The sequence below is a fragment of the Camelus bactrianus genome, chromosome 4 (genome assembly GCF_048773025.1).
Source record: "Camelus bactrianus isolate YW-2024 breed Bactrian camel chromosome 4, ASM4877302v1, whole genome shotgun sequence".
Classification (NCBI taxonomy): Eukaryota; Metazoa; Chordata; class Mammalia; order Artiodactyla; family Camelidae; genus Camelus; species Camelus bactrianus.
This window is the reverse complement of record NC_133542.1, coordinates 76,442,928-76,462,849: the sequence shown is the minus strand read 5'-3', so window position 1 is coordinate 76,462,849 and position 19,922 is coordinate 76,442,928. Positions and strand designations below refer to the sequence as shown.

The 19,922-nt window shown below is 64.8% G+C and overlaps 1 protein-coding gene across 1 annotated transcript in view; it reads right to left on the bottom strand.

Moving 5' to 3' along the window:
• RXRA (retinoid X receptor alpha) overlaps positions 1–19,784 on the bottom strand; it is a 96,229-nt gene extending 76,445 nt beyond the window's left edge. Inside the window, exon 1 of the mRNA XM_074362640.1 lies at positions 19,631–19,784. Within this exon, the coding sequence (XP_074218741.1) occupies positions 19,631–19,658 (28 nt within the window). The 5' untranslated portion in view covers positions 19,659–19,784. The remainder of the gene's footprint in view (positions 1–19,630) is intronic.
• Between the last annotated feature and the right edge of the window lie 138 nt (positions 19,785–19,922).

Below are 19,922 nucleotides of genomic sequence, written 5' to 3'. Positions count from 1 at the left end.
GCAAGATGGGGTCAAGCGTTTCAGAAGGCAAGAGCACTGGAGAAGGCCCTGCGCGGCCCCTGATGTCACATCACTCTGGGTTGTCACCCTACTCCCAACACGGTCCCTACAGGGCAGGCGGGGAAAAGACACCATCAGACACACAAGACACAGGGCCCATGGTGTGGGAGAGGCCCTCCCAAGGAGGGGCATCAAGGAGTGCTTCCCGTAGGAGGGGGCACCTGGCCGCAGCAGGCCAAGCAGGTACAGCAGCACTGCCACGGCCCCACCACTGGGCGCGCTCATCTGTGCCGGGAGTTGACCCAGATTGGTCATGAATGAAGCGGGCTGAGAGCTGGGGCTCTAACTACTTTCCACCTCCCCTCGTCATGCATGATTCATGGAGAGCAAGTGAGGCAGGAGGGGACAGGGGAAACGCATGCAGCACAATTCACTTCAGCTTCAACTGTCCTCCCCTCCTCGCCCTCCCCACTGCAGCTCCGTGTTTCACAAGTACCTTTAGGGGGCAAGCAGGCAGCCCACAGTGGCAGACGCTGAAGGCAGCGACAGGGAGGCTGGGGCTGTTATCAGACACTGAATTAAGACCCTGCAGGAAGGGCCAGGCCAGGAACGCAATGTCAGAGCGACAGAGATGCGCCCCCCTAGACCCGAGCCTGTGACCGTGGTCCCTGCCTGCTGGGCAATGAAGACCGGCTTCTCAACTCCAGGACCCGAGTCCCCCGGCTGGCCGAGCCCATGCCAGACCACAAGCCCGCCAGGCGCCCCCAGGACTGATGGCCCAGGGCACGTGAAAACCCCATCTCCAGCTTTGGTCCAGACTGTCAACCTCCTTCCCAGAGACCCTATTCCCTGGGCACAACCTCAGGTTGTGCAAATGTCAGCTCCGAGTCACCCCAGTGGGAGCCATTACCCTACCTGACAGGCAAGGAGACTGAGGTCCTTGCCCAAGGCCCCGCCAACACCAGGCGCTCCCTGCCGGCCTCTGGGGCACATCCACTTCTATTTCCTCTACTGGCTGTGGTCCAGGCAGAGAGGAGCTGCCACACACGCTGGACCAAGGGCTCTAAGCCCAAGTCCGTCACCTCCTCCAGGGCAATGGGACAGCAGGCACTGCGACTGTGGGGTGGAGGGGACCTAACCCCGGGGAGGTTACACAGCAGGAAGCTAGCAGGTGAAGGGGCAGCACGGGCAGGACCCCGAAGAGGGAGCCAGCGTGGTTCCTGAGGACCGAGGAGCACCGGGGGGGGGGGCAGGAGAGACGGGCCAGGCAGCAGTGAGTGCTTCATCCTGCGGGCCCTGGGGAGCCACAGAGGACAGTGCATGGGGAAAGGGCAGTCAAGCAGGGAAGTGGGGGCTGGCCAGGAGCAGTGGGAGCCATGGGCCACACAGTCCCACCCGACCTCCTGCTGGGAACCCAGGTGGGAACCCAGGGCTCTACTTGCCACCTTCATCAAAGAAATATGGGCAATGGGTGCCCCGGGCTGGGGTTTTATAGAGAAACCCGGTTTCCCCCACCCTGCGGCTGCCGAGTCAGGAGCCCGGGCTTGGGCGGGGGCACCCGAATCACAACCCCTTCCAGCAGCCGGGGCAGGAAGCTGAGCACGCGGAGCCCGGGCCCCCGCCGAGCACCTGCTGCAGGCCCGGGGGAGGGAGGGAGCCAGCTCACGCCCCCACCCCAGGACCCTAGGCCACCGCACCCTCACTCGTCAGCGCTGGAAAGGGCCCCTGGGGGAAAACTGAGCCCTGGGACAGGACAGGGTATGTGTCCGTGTTTGGCCACATGCCCTCCCAGGCGTGGAACAGGGACCTGCGGCGGGCAGGGACACTGGGCTCAGGCCTGGGGACCGTCTCAAGGGAAGCAGGCCCTGGAGTCAGGCTGCAGGGGCGAAGAACTAGACCGGAGGCAGACCAGGCCCACCAGGGGCCTCTCAGGGCTCCACTCAGCCAGGGGGACCCCTCAGGAGACTGCCAGGGTCCGCAAGGGCTGGCAACGGGCCCGCGAGTGTCGCCGGCAGGAGGGCACGAGGGCGCCAGGGACGTCACATCTGCTGACCAAGCCCACGCCCCCACCCGACTTCGGGGAGGAAATGCTCTTTCCCACAGTTACGAAAGATCCTCTTTGCTTGAAGGAAGAGGCAAACCCAGAATCACACCATCCCACAGCTGGATGCCGCGCCTGCAGGGGCGGGGAGGCTGGTCCCCTGAGCCCACCCACCAGGACACCACCCACCTGGACACACTGAGCAGGGAAAAGGCCAGTGGGTCACCCCACCCCCACAAGTCTACGTCAAGGCCTCACCTGGCAATGGGTCTCATTTCCTGGCCCTGAGAGATTCCTGGGCCCCAGAAGGTTCTGGAACCAGCTGCCCCCGGAACCGCCCCTCCCAGGGAAACACTTCCTTCCCAGGGACAATTCCCACGGGGTCCCCACACTGACCAGCCCATCACTGGGTGCTCCCCCACATTCCAGGTGCTGCAGAACACCGACCCTTACAGGCCCCCCAACATCAGAGCAAGACAGTCCTCTCCTCCTCCGCAGAGGAGGACACTGACAGTCAGAGACGCCCCCAGCCACAGCTCTTCCCTGCTCCCAGGTAAGAACTGAAGGCCTGGCCCTACTAAGTTCACCCTCACGACCACCCTGGGAGTGAGTGTCATCACCCTACTCCACAGGTGACAAAGTCTAGGCTCAGAGAGGGAGACGCTGCCCCAGGTCACACAGCTGCACAGGGCTGAGTGGAGGACCTGAGCCAGGCATTAGGAGTCCTGCCTGTGCAGCGCTCCAGGGCCACCCAGCCCACACGTGGCTTCCCAGGCTCCGGGAGGAGCCCCTCCTCCCAGCAGTGACAAGGCAGTGCCGCCAGCCAGATGCCCTCTGCCCACACTACCTCCGCAGGGCAGGGGGGCGGAAATCCCATAATCTCTGGGGCCTCTCCAAGGAGGAGGTACCCCTCACCCACCTCGGCCACAGGACTGTTTTCTGGCCTCTGATGAAGAGACTGCACACAACGCTGGCAACACATGTGCACGCACCGCCGGGCCCCTCGAGGACCACGCCATCCACGTCACTCATGCCAGGCAGAAAAGCCACCTCGGCAGCCACCGGCTGAGTCTGGCTGAGCCAGCCAGGGCAGGCAGGGCCAGCAGCGAGGCCCGCGAGCTCCTCCCTCTGCGTTCTCCACTGGCCCCTCGGGCCAGAGTCGCAAACCTACCAGGTAAATCTGGGCCAGTCCGGGAAGCCCACCCAGCACCCCCGGGGCAGCAGAGGGTCCCAGGTATCAGTGGGGCTCAGGGGGATGGAGTCCAGGGTCAACCAGCCACTTGGCAGCTGCCGTTACTGTACTGTCAGCAGCTGGAGTGACCAGCACAGAGTGGGCACCACTGGGCACAGAGGGGCCCAGGCGTCCTTACCCAGCTTTTGCCGTCGCCCATCCCCACCTCACCCTGGCAGGCCTGCCTGCCCCGCAGAGCCCTGCACACTCAGGTGCCAGCAGCACACTGGGGTCCCACCCAGACTCACTTGTCCACGCTCTGACCGCCCCTCACCTGGCACATTTGTTGAGTACAGGTGAGATGGACCTTTCTGCGTGGAAAATGTCTATATCCCGTATCCCCATCCGGGCGAGCAGCACCCTGACATCAGGACCATGTGGGTCTTCAATTCTGACCCCACAGCCCCCTGCCATGCGCTTGGTCCCACAGCAGGCCCTGGATAAACCCTGGCCTTTGCCGTCTCGGCCTGGCCTGTTCTGCCCGGCCCCTCCCGCTGCAGGCCTGGAACAGGTGGCACGATGCAGTTCCGAGCCTGGGCTCCAGGGCCCGCACGGCTGTGGGGCCTGGGGCAGCGGCCGCCTGGCCCTCTGCACCTCGGTCTCCTCGTCTACACAGCACCTGGGACGGGTCGCCCCAAGCCCACAGTCTGCGTGGCCCTGAGCATCGGCTCGGGCTCTGAGCCCGGTCCTCGCCTGCACACGCAGTGCCGCGGGATGGGCACAGGCCGGCACCTGGCCGCTCGGCGCACTGCGGCCCCCGGCCCTCCACCCGAACCCCAGCCCCACTCTGGCCTGGGGGCCACGGCGGGCCTGGTGCGTTCTCTGGCCTGACCCGAAAAATCAAGACCCCTCGTCCACCGAGTGCCGGCACGAGGCCCGGCTGTGCTCGTGGAGGCGAGGGCCCCACCCCGCCGCAGGCCCGGCCATAAGCCCTTGGGTTTCCACGTCCCCCCCAGCCAGCAGCCGCCATCGCAGGAAGACGTCACCTAGTCAGGCCCTCCAACAACCCCGCTTCGCCAGCCCCGCAGCATGGCTGGTCCCTCAGTGGGTCCGGCCAGGGCCCTGGGTAGATGCAGTCTGAGCGAGGTCACGTACAGCCCGGCCCTGGGTGCTGCCCAACCAGGTCCGAGACAGAAATGCTGAGTATTTATTTACTCTCAAGTCCCCCGCCCACCCCTCCCAGCAGATGCACCCACACCAATCACCCCTTCTCCTCTTTCATGACCACCCCAACTTTGGCCTCCAGCCGAGAGTCAGAGGAGAGTGTGGGGACCTGAGTCGTGTACCGAGGCCACATCCCCGGCCACCACCCACTCCCACGACTGGTCCCAGGGGATGAACAGGAGCCACCCTGCACTACCAGGGAGAGGGTGAGCTCCCCGTCACCGGGTGTGTGCAAGCCAAGCTGCCCAACTCCAGTCTCGCACACACACGCCTTCCCCGCAGCCCCCAGCCTGGGCCAGGAAGCCGGGTGGAGACTGGAGGGCGGGGGCCTATCTAACCCAGAGTTGCTAAAAAGAGCCAACGGGGAAGTAAAAATAGGAAATAAAAATAAAATTGCTCCAGCCAGCCCTGGTTGTTTGTGTAGGAAGCACTGAATCTCGCCGCCCAGCGCCCAGCCCAACGGGGCAGGCTCAGCTCCGGGCCCCTCCCAGACAAGGAATGTCTACCCCCTCCTCCGGCTGCCCCGGGGCTTCAACTGTGCACCCTGGTCAGGAAGCGCCTCAGGGAGAGACCTCGAGAGCCCGGGGCCAGTCAGCTCTGCAGCCAACGAGTCGTGTGACCCTGGGCAAGGAGCTGGGCTCCAGCACGAGGCTCCGGCATCACCAGCCACGATCTCACTCAGGCCTGCCACACACCTCTCTCTGCCAGGGCCCCTCCAGGACCCTCCCTGTCCGAACACTCCCTCTGCCCCAGAGTGGGCAGCAGGAGATAAGGGCCCCAGACTTCAGTAAGAGACCCAGCCTGGCTCTCCAAGCAGCTCAGACCCCAATTTCCTCATCTACACAATCAGAGGAAGCCTTCTTTCCTATCCTTTCCGGTTGGTCCCTTACAGGGTTGGCATTAGGCTCATTCACACTAAAGTGTGCATGACTGACCCTGGCTTCAAGACTGGCTTGTTCTCCCAGGGCATAGCCTCCCCAGAAGAGATCCTGGAGCTGAGACACCCCATCCAGAGGGACAGGGAAGGCCACTGAGGCCAGGCTGCGGCTCACACACCCCAGCACCCCGGCCCTTGGCAGCGTGAAGACTGTCCATCCACTACCGGCTTCATTCGGGAAGGCACTTGCTGGGTCAGTGCTCAGCAACTAGTTGAGCCACCGAGGGCACCCACCGAAAGGGCTGCAGACCGTGAATGACGCTGCCACAGCCCGGGCCTGGGGCCGCGGGACGTGTGCCGTGGATGGGCCACACCAGGCCACCACGTACCTCTTCAGAGTGTCCTCGTCCCTCCCAGGGGCCCCGTCAGTGCCTGCCACGAGGTCCATAGTTCATCGAACCCCTCACCGAGCCCTGGGAACTGGGGTAAGCTCTAGGGGACTGGCCAGGGAGGTCTGGGGTGATAGCAATCATCTGAGCCAGCACCGGCAGTCCCCAAACAGCCCGAGGTCTCCCCGGAACACACAACTGCTCTCAGCCTGCTCCACACTCCAGCCCCAGGAGGAAGCCCCAAATCCTCCTGCAGCTCGCGTACCCCTCGGCCTCCCTGCACTTCTGAGCACACCGGGCTCCCTGCACACACCCCGCCCCGGCACCTGCCCACTTCCCACCTCCAACCTGGGCCCGCCTGTGCTGGACCCACGGAGCACACACCCTCACGCCCACATAGGCTCAAACACCATCCACACAGAGGCCCGCACACGTGCACCCTGGCTCTGGAACCCGGCCACAGGAGTGACCCTGCCCACTCTCTGTGCCCCACCCATGGTTCTGGCTCCAAGTCCTCAAGGAGGGTCTGGGGAGGATGGAGTGCCCAAGGGCGGGGAGCGGAGAGGAGCAGGCATGCCCTCCCCTCCCAGCCCTAGCCTTTCTGCCCAGCCCCTCCAGCCCACAGACCCGCTGAGCTGGCCCGAGAGCCCAAGGTACAGGCCCCACAGGTGAGAGCAGAGGGTAAGAAGGCAGGCCCTGGGCCTTCTGGCCTCCAGGTCCTAGGAGCCGAGCCCAAGGTCAGGGACTCCAGTGGCGGCCAGTGGGCACCCAGCACCAAGAGAAGGGCCTAGACAGTAAGGGAGATGATGACACTGACAACATTCATCCCAAAAACTGGAGTGGGGTTGGGGGCTGGGGGCGTGCAGGGCCAGCCCCCAAGAGGGACCAAGGGTCAGCAGGGGAGGGAGGTTCGGGGCAGGCCATCCCTAGAGCCCTGGAGGGATCTCCCTGGGAGCCCCAGGCCCCTGCGTGGCCCACTCACTTCCCCGAGGCCGTGATGCACCTGACCCCCTCCCCTGGCCCAGGGGGCCGGGCTGAGCGCAGGACCTGGCCTCACTGCAGGGCTGAAGTGATGGCAAGGGGGTGGGGGGCACTGACTGCCCCCTCTGATAACAAGCCCCACGGCTTATCAGCCACGTCCAGGACCAGCGTGGGCTCAGGAGCCAGCCCCTCCCCCTCTCCATTAGCTGGCCACGAGAGCATCCCCAAGGCCCAATGCAGGAGACGCAATAACTGTCCACAAGCAGGTAAGTCTCGGCTACAAGCTGCGGGCAGGGAGGTCGCCGTGGCTGGGGAGACGCACGCGGGGAGCACGCCCCTCCCGAGAGCTGCAGTTTCGAGGGCACCAGGAGACGCAACCTCACCCCGTGACCCTGGGATGGAGGCGGGGAGGATGCCAGCCAGGGTGGGAGGAGCACCACCTGGGCTGGGGGCCAGTCGGCCTCGAACCAGAGCTGCCCGTGGTCCTACAGCCAGAAGGACTCAGATCGCACCCGGCATGAGGTGGCCATGAGTACCACACGTTTTCTTTTTATAAATCCCTTCCCACGCCAGCCACGGGAGCCAGAAGTCAGCAGGGATCGAAGGCCCAGCAGTGGCCCATCCCAGGCCAGGGGCCGTGCCCCGACATCTGCCCACCCTCCAGACTGAGAGCGAGGCCCAGAGAGGCCTGGGACACCCCAGGCTGTGCTCTGCGCTTTGCCTGCAGCATCTCCCTTAGTCCCGGGTGCCCAAGGGTGCTGGGGCTACCGTGAGCCCCGTCTGCAGTTTCGGAGCTGACTCGGGGCCCAAGCCAGGCCACAGTGGCCTAAAGCCGTGCTCCTGACTGCCCAGCTGCTTGCGTCCAGGAGGCAGCGGCCCACGTGACAGGCCGCATCCCACACCAAAGTCCTGATGGGCCCCGCCCCCTCCATGGTTTTCCTCACCCTTCCCGGTGCTCAGGCCGAGCGCCCTGGACAGCTTCCGCCCAGTTACCACTCTCCTGCCCTGCCCTCCACCCCAACTTCTCTCACAGCAGCAGGGCCCCCTACCAAGCACAGTCCAGGCGCCAACCCTCCCGGGACCCCCCCAGCGGCTCCACCTACCCGAGGCAGAAGTCCCAGAGCCTTCTCCATGCTCTCTGATTCCATCTCTACCCTTTCCCCTCACTGCCCGCAGCTCATCACGGGCAGATTCAAGAAGCTCTGAGGAGGCCGCACGCAGACAAAGCTAACGTGCAGATGTGAGGACGCAGAAACTTACTTCTCCCAGGCAAACTCTTATGCATCCTTCAGGACCCAATTCAGAGTGCCCAACCCCCTGAACACTAAGGCAAGCTGTGCCCTTCAGTGCCAGTATGTCCTACCACCACCACTCACACCATCTCCTCCCTCACACCAAAGGCAGGCATGGCCACGTGGGTCAACCTCAGCTCCAGATTCACTACAAGCCCCGCTTCACAGGTAAGAAAACTGAGGCCCAGAGAGGTTTTAAAACTCTGGTCCAAGGTGACACAAAAGGTGGTCCTGGGGCTCGTCCCAGTCCACCCTGACCCCGAGTACCACTCACCATCCTGATGGCTGGGCTTCACTCAATTCTGCCTCCCAGGAGTCGGCAGACAGACAGCCAGTCAGACGGACCGGTGAGTAGACAGCAAGCTGGCAGGTCTGCTCTGAACCTCTCGGCCAGGCTTTGACTTCCACCGTCTCCCACCCTCACCAGCCAAGTTTCAACAAGCCGCGCTGAGCAGCAGAGGAAGGAGCAGGGTGTCAACACAGGCAGTCACCTAGGGCTGAGGGGCCTGACCCTGCATCTGAGCACTGAGTCCAGGGGAAGCCTTCTGTCCAGCAGCAGGTGGCAGTTGCGTCTAAAGCAAGCAGAGTCGAGGGTCGGGGCTCATCGTGGGCAGGAACACGCTCATTCACATACCTGGCCTCGGGCTCCCTTGAGGGCTCCCAGGGCCCCCAGCTGCAAGCATGGGCCCAGAAACCTCCAGGGCAGGGCCCCCGCCTCTCCCTGCTCCCCTCCCAGGAATCGGCACCAGGGCAGACACACAGCAGGACTTCCCTCCCTTGAAAAGTTGGGGAGGACCCCCAGAAGGAGGGTGATTGAAATAATGATCATTTTAAAAGTCAGCTTCACACGGGGTGGGCTCACCCCTACAGCGTCCCTGAAGTGAAGGGGGTGGGAGAGACACTTGCAGAAAGCACTGGAAAGCACTGATTCAGTCAACAAACATCTTCCGAGGCTGGTGTGGTGCCAGCGTCATGCGCCGTGCGCCCAGCAGCAAACGAGACCTATGAGCCAAGCCCATGGGTGAGCAGGGGGCTCCGCGGCCTTGGGGCCCCAGGGGGAAACGGGCTGCACTCCCAGAGGTGTCTGCCGGCGTCCCGGCCGGAGCCGCAGCATGCCATCGGGTACTTCCCACCTCCAGCCCAGCCCCACATCTCTCCATTTCACAAGTGAGGAAACCGAGATAAACGGAGGAAGTAACGTACTCCAAGCCATGAAGCTCATGTGGCAGAGCCAGAACAGTTCAGGCCAGTGGCCCTGAGCATGCCCCCGTCCCCCGGGCAGCAGTCTCCCCGGAGTCCCAGCCCCGGAGCGGGAGGCTGCTGCCCCTGACCTTGCACCCAGGGCGACAGGGCGGGGAGGGCGAAGGCCCCGCTCCCATCCCCACTGCCCTCGCCTCTCCAGCCGGGCCCAGAGCTGCCCCGCCCCAGGCCGTGGCCCGCCTCACCACTGTCTGGGCCCAGAGCAGCCAGGCACCCAGTGTTCAAGGCCCCCACCTCCCAACCCTCCTCCTGACCTTGATCCTGGGCAGAAAGTCCAGGAGCAGGGGTGGGGCGGGGGCAGCTCTGCCACCTCCCGTGGACTCTGCCCCCAATCACTGGTGTTTTCCTCAATTCAGACGAGGAGAGGGTGAGGAGCCACCAGACAGCCCAGCACCCAGGCAGGAGGCTCCGGGGCAAAAGACGCCTGGTGCCGCCCACAAGGAGGGGCACAGGCCAAGGCAAGGGACCACAGGATGGACCAGACAGGGTGGGGGTGGGGGAAGGGCCCTCAGCCACCCCACCAGGAGGGGGGCCCAGCGATGGCCACTCCCCCAGGAGCCGGAGATCCAAGCTGGTATAAGAACACGTGCTGGGTCAGCGTGGGTCATGCCCTAGACCAGAACATTCCAGGCCCGGGAAGCAGAGGGGACATCAGGCGGCAGAAAACGGCTCCGAGGGGCTGCCCGCAGCCGGCCGGGGGCTGCCAGACCACAGCCAGGCCCACTCCCAGTCTCACCACCTCCCAAGGTTAATTATTCCCAGACCAGCTGACCGCACCCCCACGCTCACAGGTTCCTCACCAACACAGGCCTGTGGCCCAGCCAGCAAGAGGCAAGCCAGAGGAGCCTGGCCGCGCAGTCAGATCCTCCCCAGCCCTCCAGGCAGGACCCCTACCCACGCCCACGTGGGCGCCCCCTCCACGCCCTCGGCTGGTGCCAGAGCTCTCTGGCAAGGGTCCACTCATTCTCTCTGCCTTGACTCCCTCCCCACAGCCCACCCAGCAAATTCCTATTGCTCCCTAAAAACCTAACGTCACCTCCTCTTTGAAGCCTCCCTGATTTCCCAGGGTGGTTTACAGGTGAGGCAACTCTGGCCCAGAAAGATAACCCCCCCAGCCCAGGACCACGTAGCCCCCAACTCAGGGCTGGCACTCATTCAACACACAGGGTAGGTTTTCCCACTAGCAAGCTTTTAACACAGAAAGCCAAAGAGCAGAGCAGACGGTGCCTGATGAGGCCGGAGAGGCTTCAGGGCCACGTGACACCGAGCAGAGGCCCAGCCTCCACACTGGGGCAACGGGGGGCCATGGAGAATCCAGAGAGGGATATCAGAGCCCCAGGAGGGAAGGGGTCAGCCAGACCACGGGGTGCAGCATCTGTCCCTTCTCTGCCCACGGCCCCGTCATAACGACCCGTCTCCCCGCTGCCTGTGCCCCCCCCCACAGTGTCTCATTGTGACACTCAGCTAAAAAGCAGAGCTTGGCCAGCTCGAGGGACCATGTGCCCCGCCCCAGCCGACTTCCTAGCTCCCAGGCACCCACCTCTCCCCCACACCCAGGTCTACCCCCTCAAAAGGAGGAGGGCACAGAGCCATTCCCTGAGGAGCTGGTCCCCAGCTGTGCCGCCCCAATCGCACGGCCACCAGCTCGTGGGAACGAGGCCAAGAGAGGGAGGGGCAGAGGTTCCAGCAGCCAGAGGGCCCCAGGGAAATCGAGACCCGCGGGGTAGAAGGGACCTGCCCAAGCATGCAGCAAGCTGGGTCAGAGAGCAAACTGGACCGTCCACCCCACCCCAGGCGGCACCCCTGCACCGGACGGGCTCTCTTGCTCCACAGAGGCAGGGGGGTGACCAGACGCCCACCCAGGCAGGGCAACACAAAGGGGTTCAGAGAACCCCCCAAGAGCTCAACCATGCAGACATCTCCTGGGAGCAGCAGTGACAGCCTCCACTGAGGGCACCGCAAAGCTGCTCCGGACAAAGCCCAGTCGCGGGGGCACACAGCAGGCACTGACTGTCTCTGGGAAGGACCCCCACTGCAGCCTGGACCCCAGCGTGGCCTTCTGGGCCCTCCCAGCCAGGGTACCCTGGGGGCGTCACTCAAGCTCCCCAAGCCTGAAGCCCTCATCCCAAAGGGGGAGACACAGTAGCCCCCACCTCGCGGCCTGTCCATGGGGAGGGCAGAGCACAGGGTGGCTCAGCAGAGGCCACTGCCACGGCCACCACTGACCAATGCAGCCCAGCGCCTGGCCCAGCCTCTGAGGGGCAAACGGTCAGCAAGGCAGGTGCTCTGGACACGAGGCCTGGGTTTCCCGGAGAGCAGGGGCCAGACTGGCCCTCCAGCCCCTCGGCAGGGCCCTGGGTACATCCTCATGGTGTGGGGTGAGCTGTCACTGACGGTCAGTCGTGGGGTCACCTCCATCCCACTCCTCAATACCTGGACACCACGCTGGGCCGCACGGGTGCCCATGTTTCAGACCGGCCAGCAGGCCGGCAGCCCACGCTGGCCGGGCACCTGCTCTACCAGGACAGACCAAGCCCGCCCGCCCTGTGCCCGCACTCGGCTGACCCTCCATGTCCCTACGAGGCCATGCCACTACCCGAAATATAAGTGAAAAGCGGGGACAGTGTGGAACACAGGCAGCCCGGCACCCAGCCCCGAACCGTGCCAACTGCCCCATGTCTACACGGCACAGGGACAGCCCGGCTGGCTCTGGCCGGGGAAAGCATGCAGGCTTCCAGAAGACACAGTCCCACAGACAGGTGGGGAGGGGATGGGGACAGGGAGCTCCAGGTGGAGGCTCAGGGCCAGCTGCCCAACGGCACCTACCCCAGAGGGCTTGGCAGAAGGCAGCTGTCCATCGGGAGCCTGTGAGCGAGGCGACTCCGCCACCTGGGCTGTCACCACCTGACCTCTGCCGGGGGCCAGTGCGGACACTTAAGCTAAATTGGTCAATTATGGGCTACTTAGATCCCTCCCCGGGGCTCCCAGCCTCCCTGGTTCAGGGCGGCAGCACGAGGAAGCCTGTTGAATCAGTAACCTCGTTACAGCCCGGCCGCCACACCCGGCCGGCTTTGAGCTCCACGGGGTTCATCCACGGCCAATGCAGGATTCACACACGGCTGGCCCGGGCCCAGCTCACTCTGCCCTTGCCCCCTGCCCTCCGTGCTGGAGGCTCCGGGCTCAGGGCTGCCGCAGCCTCTGCGGGGACCCTTCACGCCAGCACCCTGGGCACGACCAGGGAAACCGAGGCACAGCTAGAAACCACTACTGCTCAGATGGGCCCACAGAGGCACAGGGAGGCCAGGGCTAGGCTCTGGGTCCCCGGGAAGGAGACCACGGGCTCCCTTTGCGTCCCCAGCCCCAGCTGACAGCACTGCTAGCACCTGGCTCAGGAACTCAGAGCCACGGGCCAGCCATGAACATCTCAGGAGAGAGGACCCCGAGGTATCAATTCACATCAAGGGCCTCAGTGGCTCCAGCCCACCAAAGGCCTTCAATATCCCACTTCCCCAGCACCCAGGGCTGGTCCCCATCTTGGCCCTTGAGTCCCTGCCCTGCCCCCCAGGAGGCCCAGTCACCCTGCTCCCCAAGGACAGCCCATCCCCCAGCTTCATTTGGTGCTCTGGTCAGACGCGCCTTTCCAGGACTGGGCTCAGGCCCCCTTGACCTCCAGACTGTTCCATCACCTTTCCCAGACACCCCAGACCACGTCATTGAAGCCATTAGCACACCAGACCCTGGAACATCTCAGGTCATGTGGGGGCTGCACATGAGGTGGAGAGCATGTCCCCAAGGACAGGCTAGGGGCCCCAGGACCTTGAAGGGGAGAGGCGACAGGAGGAAACCGAGGGCCGGGTAGGGGTGGGGGGCTCCTCCCCCAGCCCCGCACTCAGGAAAGGTAGCGCTCCCCAGCCCAGGGTCCCAGCAGCCTAGTCCGACCTCCCAGGAAGCCACCTGGAGTCCCAGCCCCCAGCCCATGCTGCCGCACTGAGTGACCCAGCCAGGGCCCACTCACAGGAGCACCTGCCACTTTGGGCTCCAAGCCCACCAAAGACCCTTCGTCCTCCAGCCCAGCCTCTGCACAGAGCTGGAGGCCCCATTCCAACGGTGCACATCACCACACCGGACCCCGTGGCCCCGGCTGGCCGCCGGTCTCTCCAACCCCCTCACACAGGACCTCCTCTCCCAGCCCCAGCCACACCGGCCTCGGGGCCAGGCCTCTGGGCCTCTGTCTCAGCTGACCCTCCCCCGGGGCCCCTCCCCCCACCTGTTGCAATCCGGCCTCTCCTTCAGAGTCCACGCCAGAACCGGCTCCAGCAGGAAGCCTGCACCACCTCCAGGGCTCACGCCCACCTCCACGGGGCAGCAGGCCAACGCCAGCACCAGCGGGTGCGCCCGAGGCACCGGGTGCACGGAGCCACCAGCAGGCCTGAGTCCTGCTATGGAAGAGCCTCGAGACTGTCAGAAGCACCAGCCGGGCCAGGCCCGTGCACAAGTACGTGCGCGTGTGAGCGCATGCACGCGTGGCTGTGCGTGCCCAGGTACACATGCTTGTGCGTGCCCGTGTGTGCACCTGTGTGCGTGTGTGTGTGTAGTCACATGCCTGTGCATGCATGTGTGCGTGTGTAGTCACATGCCTGCGCATGCATGTGTGCGTGTGCACACGCTCAGGACGGGGAACACAGAGATAAGCAAGGCCCCGCCCTGCCCTGGGGACCGGGTGTGGCTGTCCTCACCCAGCCTCCTCCGACCAGGTCCCTCAGGAATTCGCTGCCAGCCAGCTCCATCCGGGCGGGATGAGGGGGCGCCAGGCCTCAGGGGTCCTCAGGCTGCACCTCTGGCTGCTGACCCAATCCATGGTTTTCCAGCATATCAACAGCCTGGCCCCGCCCCACCCCAGCCAAGGACAACCCTGGAGGAAGATGAGGGTCTCCACTCCCCAGACAGCCTTCAAGGAGTGATCGGGGACAGAACACACACAAGGAAGCTCCCCCTGCCCCCGAGTCTCCCAGCACAAAACACTCACCCGAGGGCCTGAGATGCACATGTAACAGAGTCCCAGGGAGCCATGACAGGGTGCACACCCAGCACCCCCGCCAGGCAAATGGCTTCAGAAGATGCCACCTGAGGATCAGGGGGTCGGGGGCACAGTGGGAAAGCAATTTACTGAGAAAAAGCAGGCTGGACAGCCCAGAGGTGCCGAGCGGTGCAAAGGCTGTGGCGGGCCTCACAGCAAGCCAGTCTTCCTACCCACTCGCTGGGCTGTCCCCATGAGGCCCTCACCAGGTCCCAGAAATCAAGTCCCAGGTCCACAGCGAGCACCCAGCAGAAGGAGCCATCGTGTCCCCGCAGAGGCAGCATAGGGCCGTGGACAATTCGGGAGAGATTTAGAAAAACAGGACAGGCAGGGACCAAGAGACCCACCTGGAATCTGGACACCACAGAAATCAGGACCTGAGCGGCCACCCGGCTCACCTGCTCCATGGGCAGGGATACGGGGACACAGGCCTCTGGGACAAGAGGACACGCAGACGTAGCGACAAGCAACAGACCGCCAGGCGGAGCGCAGGCAGGGCCCAGCTGCAGGCCCGCGAGGGAGGCAGCAGGTCTGGACGCGGGAGCGGGCGCACCCCGGGCCCGACACGCGCGTGTGCACCCTGCTCTCCCCTGCAACGTCCTGGGCCAATTTTCTCTAGCTGCTTTCTGCTCCATTTCACGCTCATTCGTCTGCTGAGCTAGACAATTGCTTTGTAACTCTAGGGTGCAATTTCCCCGTCTGTGAGGCGCCGGGGCGCAACTGCTCAGAACATCTCACACCGGGCTCGGGTGGGCGTGCGAGCCCCCCGCCCCACCTGCCTCCCGCGGGCCTTGGGCAGGGCGCACATAGCAGGGACCCCACAGGGGTCAGGGAGCCCAGATCAGGGGCCACGTCAGCGCTCACGCAGAGCGGAAGGTAGGGCCGGGGGCAGCCCTCTTCCCGACATCCACTCTGCAGGCTTGACGGCACCAGCCATCTTCTCTGCTTTGTGGCCCTGTTTTGGTCCAACATTCGAGAACTGGGCTCCACTTGACCCAGGCGGGGGACACAGGGATGCTCTGGCCACAGGCCTCAACTCTGAAGATGGATCATCAGGTAGACATGCCCCTCTGACAAGATGGACTGCCTTCCCCAGCACCGTGGAGGAACCAATCGAGGCGTCCACCTTACAGGTGGACGGTCAGGCTCTGAGAGGCCGGCAGGCAGGCCACACACACAAACAGGGACAGAGGACTCGATTCCCAGTGGCCTGACCACCAGCCCACACCAAAGGTGCAGTTCCTGGGGTCCCCCCAGGAGTGGCCAGCTCATTCCAGAGAGAGCTGGTGGGGGGAGGAAGTGACAAAGGGGCCTGAATGGAGGGGGAGGGGGAGAGGAAGGAGAAGGTAGATCTGCACCTTATAAAATGTAACTGCGCAGGTGGGGGAAGCGGGGGTGGGGGGTGGGGGGGGCTGGCCCTCTCCCCTGACCCATCCAGAGCATCCAGGAAACACCTGCATAGCGAGCACTGGGACAAAGGTCTCAAAGGTGAGCCCCAGATGGACACCAGCCCCACCAGCCACCCAGGCCCTGAGTCCAGACACACAGGCTCTCCAGGGCCCTGACTCCTGCCCATCCCTGGCCCTGTTAATGGTCAGTTCCCGTGAGAAGAGACCAGTGAATGGGAGACCTCAAGGCCCTGGCCACCAGAGCCAGCCATAAACAAGCTTGGGCAAACTAGGGATGGGTGGAGAAGGGAAGGAGGGGCAGGCCTTGTCCTGAGCCAGCTCAGTGCCTCTGCTCTGTCCTACAGAGAGCAGGTGAGTCAGGCCCAGGAGCCCTCTTCCCGTGGAGGACGGCCCTGAGACTGGGGACCACGACCCTGAAATATGCTGATTGTGTAAAGAACCCACGGGATCCAAGAAAACAAAACTCCGCAGGTGACCTCCACTGGCCCTAGGCAGCGTTTGGGGCCTTCACCCCCAGCCCACACCACCTTCTGTGCAGCAGAAGTCTGTCCAACATCAACTCACCGAAGGGCCCTCTCTGGATGCCAGCGTCCATGGCATGCAGGCTCAGCCCTGCAAGGCAGGGGGCTACCCCAAACACCCATTGTGTGCCACACAGTAATTCCACAACCAGGAAAGGAGACAGAGATCACCAGTCAAACCCCACCCCCAAAGCCACAGCAGGGGTAGGGCAGGGGCAGGGAGAAGGCAGGCAGAGGGCCTCCTGGAGGAGGCGTAGTTCCCCGCAGGCCCTGAAGGACAGGCACAGCTGGAAGAGCTGGTGGAGCGGGGAGCAGGCCCCCGGCGGCCGGAGGGCTGCCCGCTCAGCTCCGCCAAGCCCCAGCTCAGAGCTGCCTGGCCCTTCCCCCGTGGCCCTTCCTGGGGATCCCCAGCTCGTCCCACTCGCGTTTGGGCAGAGTGGGTCAGGGCTGCATAGCGGGCCCAGGCACAGCAGACAGGCGTCCAACCCCGGGCAAGGACTCAGGCCAGCAAGGCCACGGCCACGGCCACAGCCAGGCCCATCTGAGGGCTGTTTTTCTCACCCTGACACTTCCCCCATCAACAAAGAGAGCCCCCTCTGGAGTTTACCAAAACAAACGCCCCAACAGTCCACAGTGCCCAGGCCAAGACAGGACTGCCTTGGCGGGCCCAACTCCAAGCCCGGCCTCCAGGCCCGGCCTCCAGAGAGTCATGTGACCCTGTTATTTCGGGAGGCCCCGGAATGTGCTCTATTTTGGGTCCCAAGGGCTCTGATGTTACCAGACGCAGACGCCCCTCACCAGGGCTCTAAGCTCACCCAGGCCCCCAAGAGCCGCCCAGAGGATGGCCGCTGGGCCTCCGGCTCTCCTACCGGCCCCCTCATGCCTCCCCTGGCAAACGGGCTGCGAGCAGCCAGGGGCCTGCGGTCTGAGACCTTGGGACTTTCTCTACAGGCTCCGTCAGCCCTGCCGCCCGGACCCCCCGCCAGCACAGACGCCCATCCCCAGCGGGCCGCGGTGCCGAGCGAGCGGCAGGGGCAGGGTGCGGGGGCTGCCTTGGGCACGTTCCTCCTCCTCCAGTTCTGCGCCTTGGGCTCGTCCCCGCCTCCGCCGGGTGGCTGAGCAGCCGGGAGACTCCCTGGCCGGCGAGAGCAAGTGCCCAGGCCCGCCAAGCCCCGGGGGCAGTGGGCGCAGGAAGGAGGAGGCCCTCCGCCCAAGGCCTGGAAAGCGGACGGACAATGCAAGGGGCAGCTCCAGGTCCACCCTGGGCCGCCGGCTTGGACAAGCCAGGCCCTCTGACACTCACCCCCCACAACGGATTAGGCCGTGTTGACAAAAGGGCTTAGGCAAGTAGCCGCTTAAATGGACCTTCAACTCCACTAGACTTCAGAGCTGGTCACACGCTTAGAAAAAAATAAAGTGTAATCAGAGCCCAGGGCTCTCCTCCACTCAGGCCTGGGGCATGGGCTGCCTGGGAGGCCACAGGCTGGGTCAGAGAGAAGCCCCTGAGCCTCCTTTCAGTGGGAGGGAGGACACGACCCCGCCTCCAACGACCCCCATCCAGGTTCCTGGGGCACTGCCTTTCCTCTTCGTGGGGACTCCAACACAGCCACCCGATGGCCCGGGCCCTCTATGGGCCGACTCCCAGGACCCTCCCAGGATATCAGGGACAGGGACCTGTCCGGCTCCAAGAACCCAGCCATGGCCCTGCCTCATCGGGGGCAGGGAGGGGCGCAGAGACAGAACTGAGCATTCCTGCTCCAAAGGGATCCTCCCAGAGAACCTAGCTCTGTGTGTGTGTGTGTGTGTGTGTGTGTGTGCACACAAATGTGCAAAGCTTGGATGGGGGAAAGGACATGTTGTTGCCCCACACAGGGTCCCGCCAGCTCCACGTCAGGCCTGGCAGTGGCGAGTCACAGATTTTCATTCCTGCTCCACACACACACAAACACACACATACACAGGCACTTCGGGCTGGGGGTTCAAATCCAAACTCCATCACTTTGTAGCCTGTGGCCTCAGTCTTTCCCAGCCAGTTTTCTCATCTGCAAAATGGGCATGAGTGCCCAACCCGGGGGCTCTGGGGAGGAAGGAGCGTGCTCCGCTTGGCACCTGCAGAGGTCTCCGTTGTACAGTCAAGGAAGGAGTCCTTACATTTGACAAACTTGGAACCCCATGCCAGTCACCCTGCCATGTGCCACTCTGTAAGCGTGCCCCAGGGTGCTCAGGCCCTGGCCCAGACATCCAGGGGGCCAGGTCCATGCGGCTCCCCTCCACCTCCCAATCTCACCAAACGTCCTTGCAGCTGTGCTGTGTTCTGGTCGCCAACCGAGTGGCCAATCTGCACCCTAGGCTACAGTGGGGTGGGCAGGCAGGAGGGGCAACAGACCTCGGGTTTCATTCATAATCAGCTGTTTTAATTTCCATTCAGCACAAATCCTTCACCCAGGCTGACAGCCTGGCTGCCGGCCCCACCACCAAATTAATATCCTTCCCGGGGCTCATTTATAAAGTCTCCCCACACCCTCCCCCCTCTCCTGCCTCTCACTGGCTCCCAAACTCTAGGGAGGACAGCGGCTGGGGGCACCTGGCCATGCTCCTTCCTCTTCCTCCTCCTCCTCCTCCTCCTCCTCCTCCTCCTCCTCCTCCTCCTCCTCCTCAGCAGGTCCGGGCCTGGAGTTGGAGGGCAGTGTGGGGCAGGCAAGCCACTGGCCGGGATGGCAGCCGAAGGACAGGGACACTGACCCTCCGTGCTTCTGGGACATCCTCCCCTAAGAGTAAGGCCAGCCCCGGAGAACAGTCGGGTGTGCCAAAGAGAGGGGCCCCATTTCTGGAATGGGTCCTTCCCAGGCTTCATGTTCCCGGTCGTAAGGCCCCTTGGTGACTGGCCACCCGCGCGTGAGCTGCTTTCGGGGAGGAGGGGTCCCGAGTGTTCCAGGGCCGGCGGCCTGCTGGACTCCGCAGCCCGGGCGGCGGCGCAGAGGCCGTCCCGATGCCAGGGCGGCCGGAGGCTGGAAGCGCACAAGTTGCGCCGCCCGGCTGAGCCGAGCGCCTGGGGGCCAAGGGCGCGAGGAGCTGCCGGGGCGGCGGCAGGAGCCCCCTGGTCCAGCCGACCCACAACCCCTCGGGCCCTGCCGCCGGCCCGCTGCCCAGTCCCGCTCTGCCACCAAGTCGGGGGCCCGGCTCGGGCCGGGGGCCTCCCGCCGCCCTCGCCCCCACCCGGCCCAGCCGCCCCGGGAAAAGTTGCCTGGCCCACCCGATCCTGCCCCGCGCCCCAACTCCGCGCGGGGCGGCGGGGGGCGCGGGGCCGAGCGGGGCGGGCCGGGGCCCCCGCGCGCGCCGGGAACGCGCCCCGCCGCCGCCGCCCCCGCCGCCGCCCGCGAGCACTTACCGAGCGGCAGGAAATGTTTGGTGTCCATGTCTGCGGCGACCTCGCGGCGGGAGGGCGGGCGAGCGCGGCGGCCCCCGGCGCGGCCGGCCGGGCCCGGGCGGCGGGAGCCGGCGGCGGCGGCGGCGGCGGCGGCGCGCGGAGGCCGCGGCGCGGCGAGTTGTTGCAAAAGTCGCCCAACAATGTAAACTACTTGTGCTGCGCGCCGCCGCCGCGCGCCCGCGCCCGCGTCCCCGCCGCGCGCGCCCGCGCCCCGCTCCGACCGCTGCGGCGACGGCGGGGGGGCGGCGGGGGG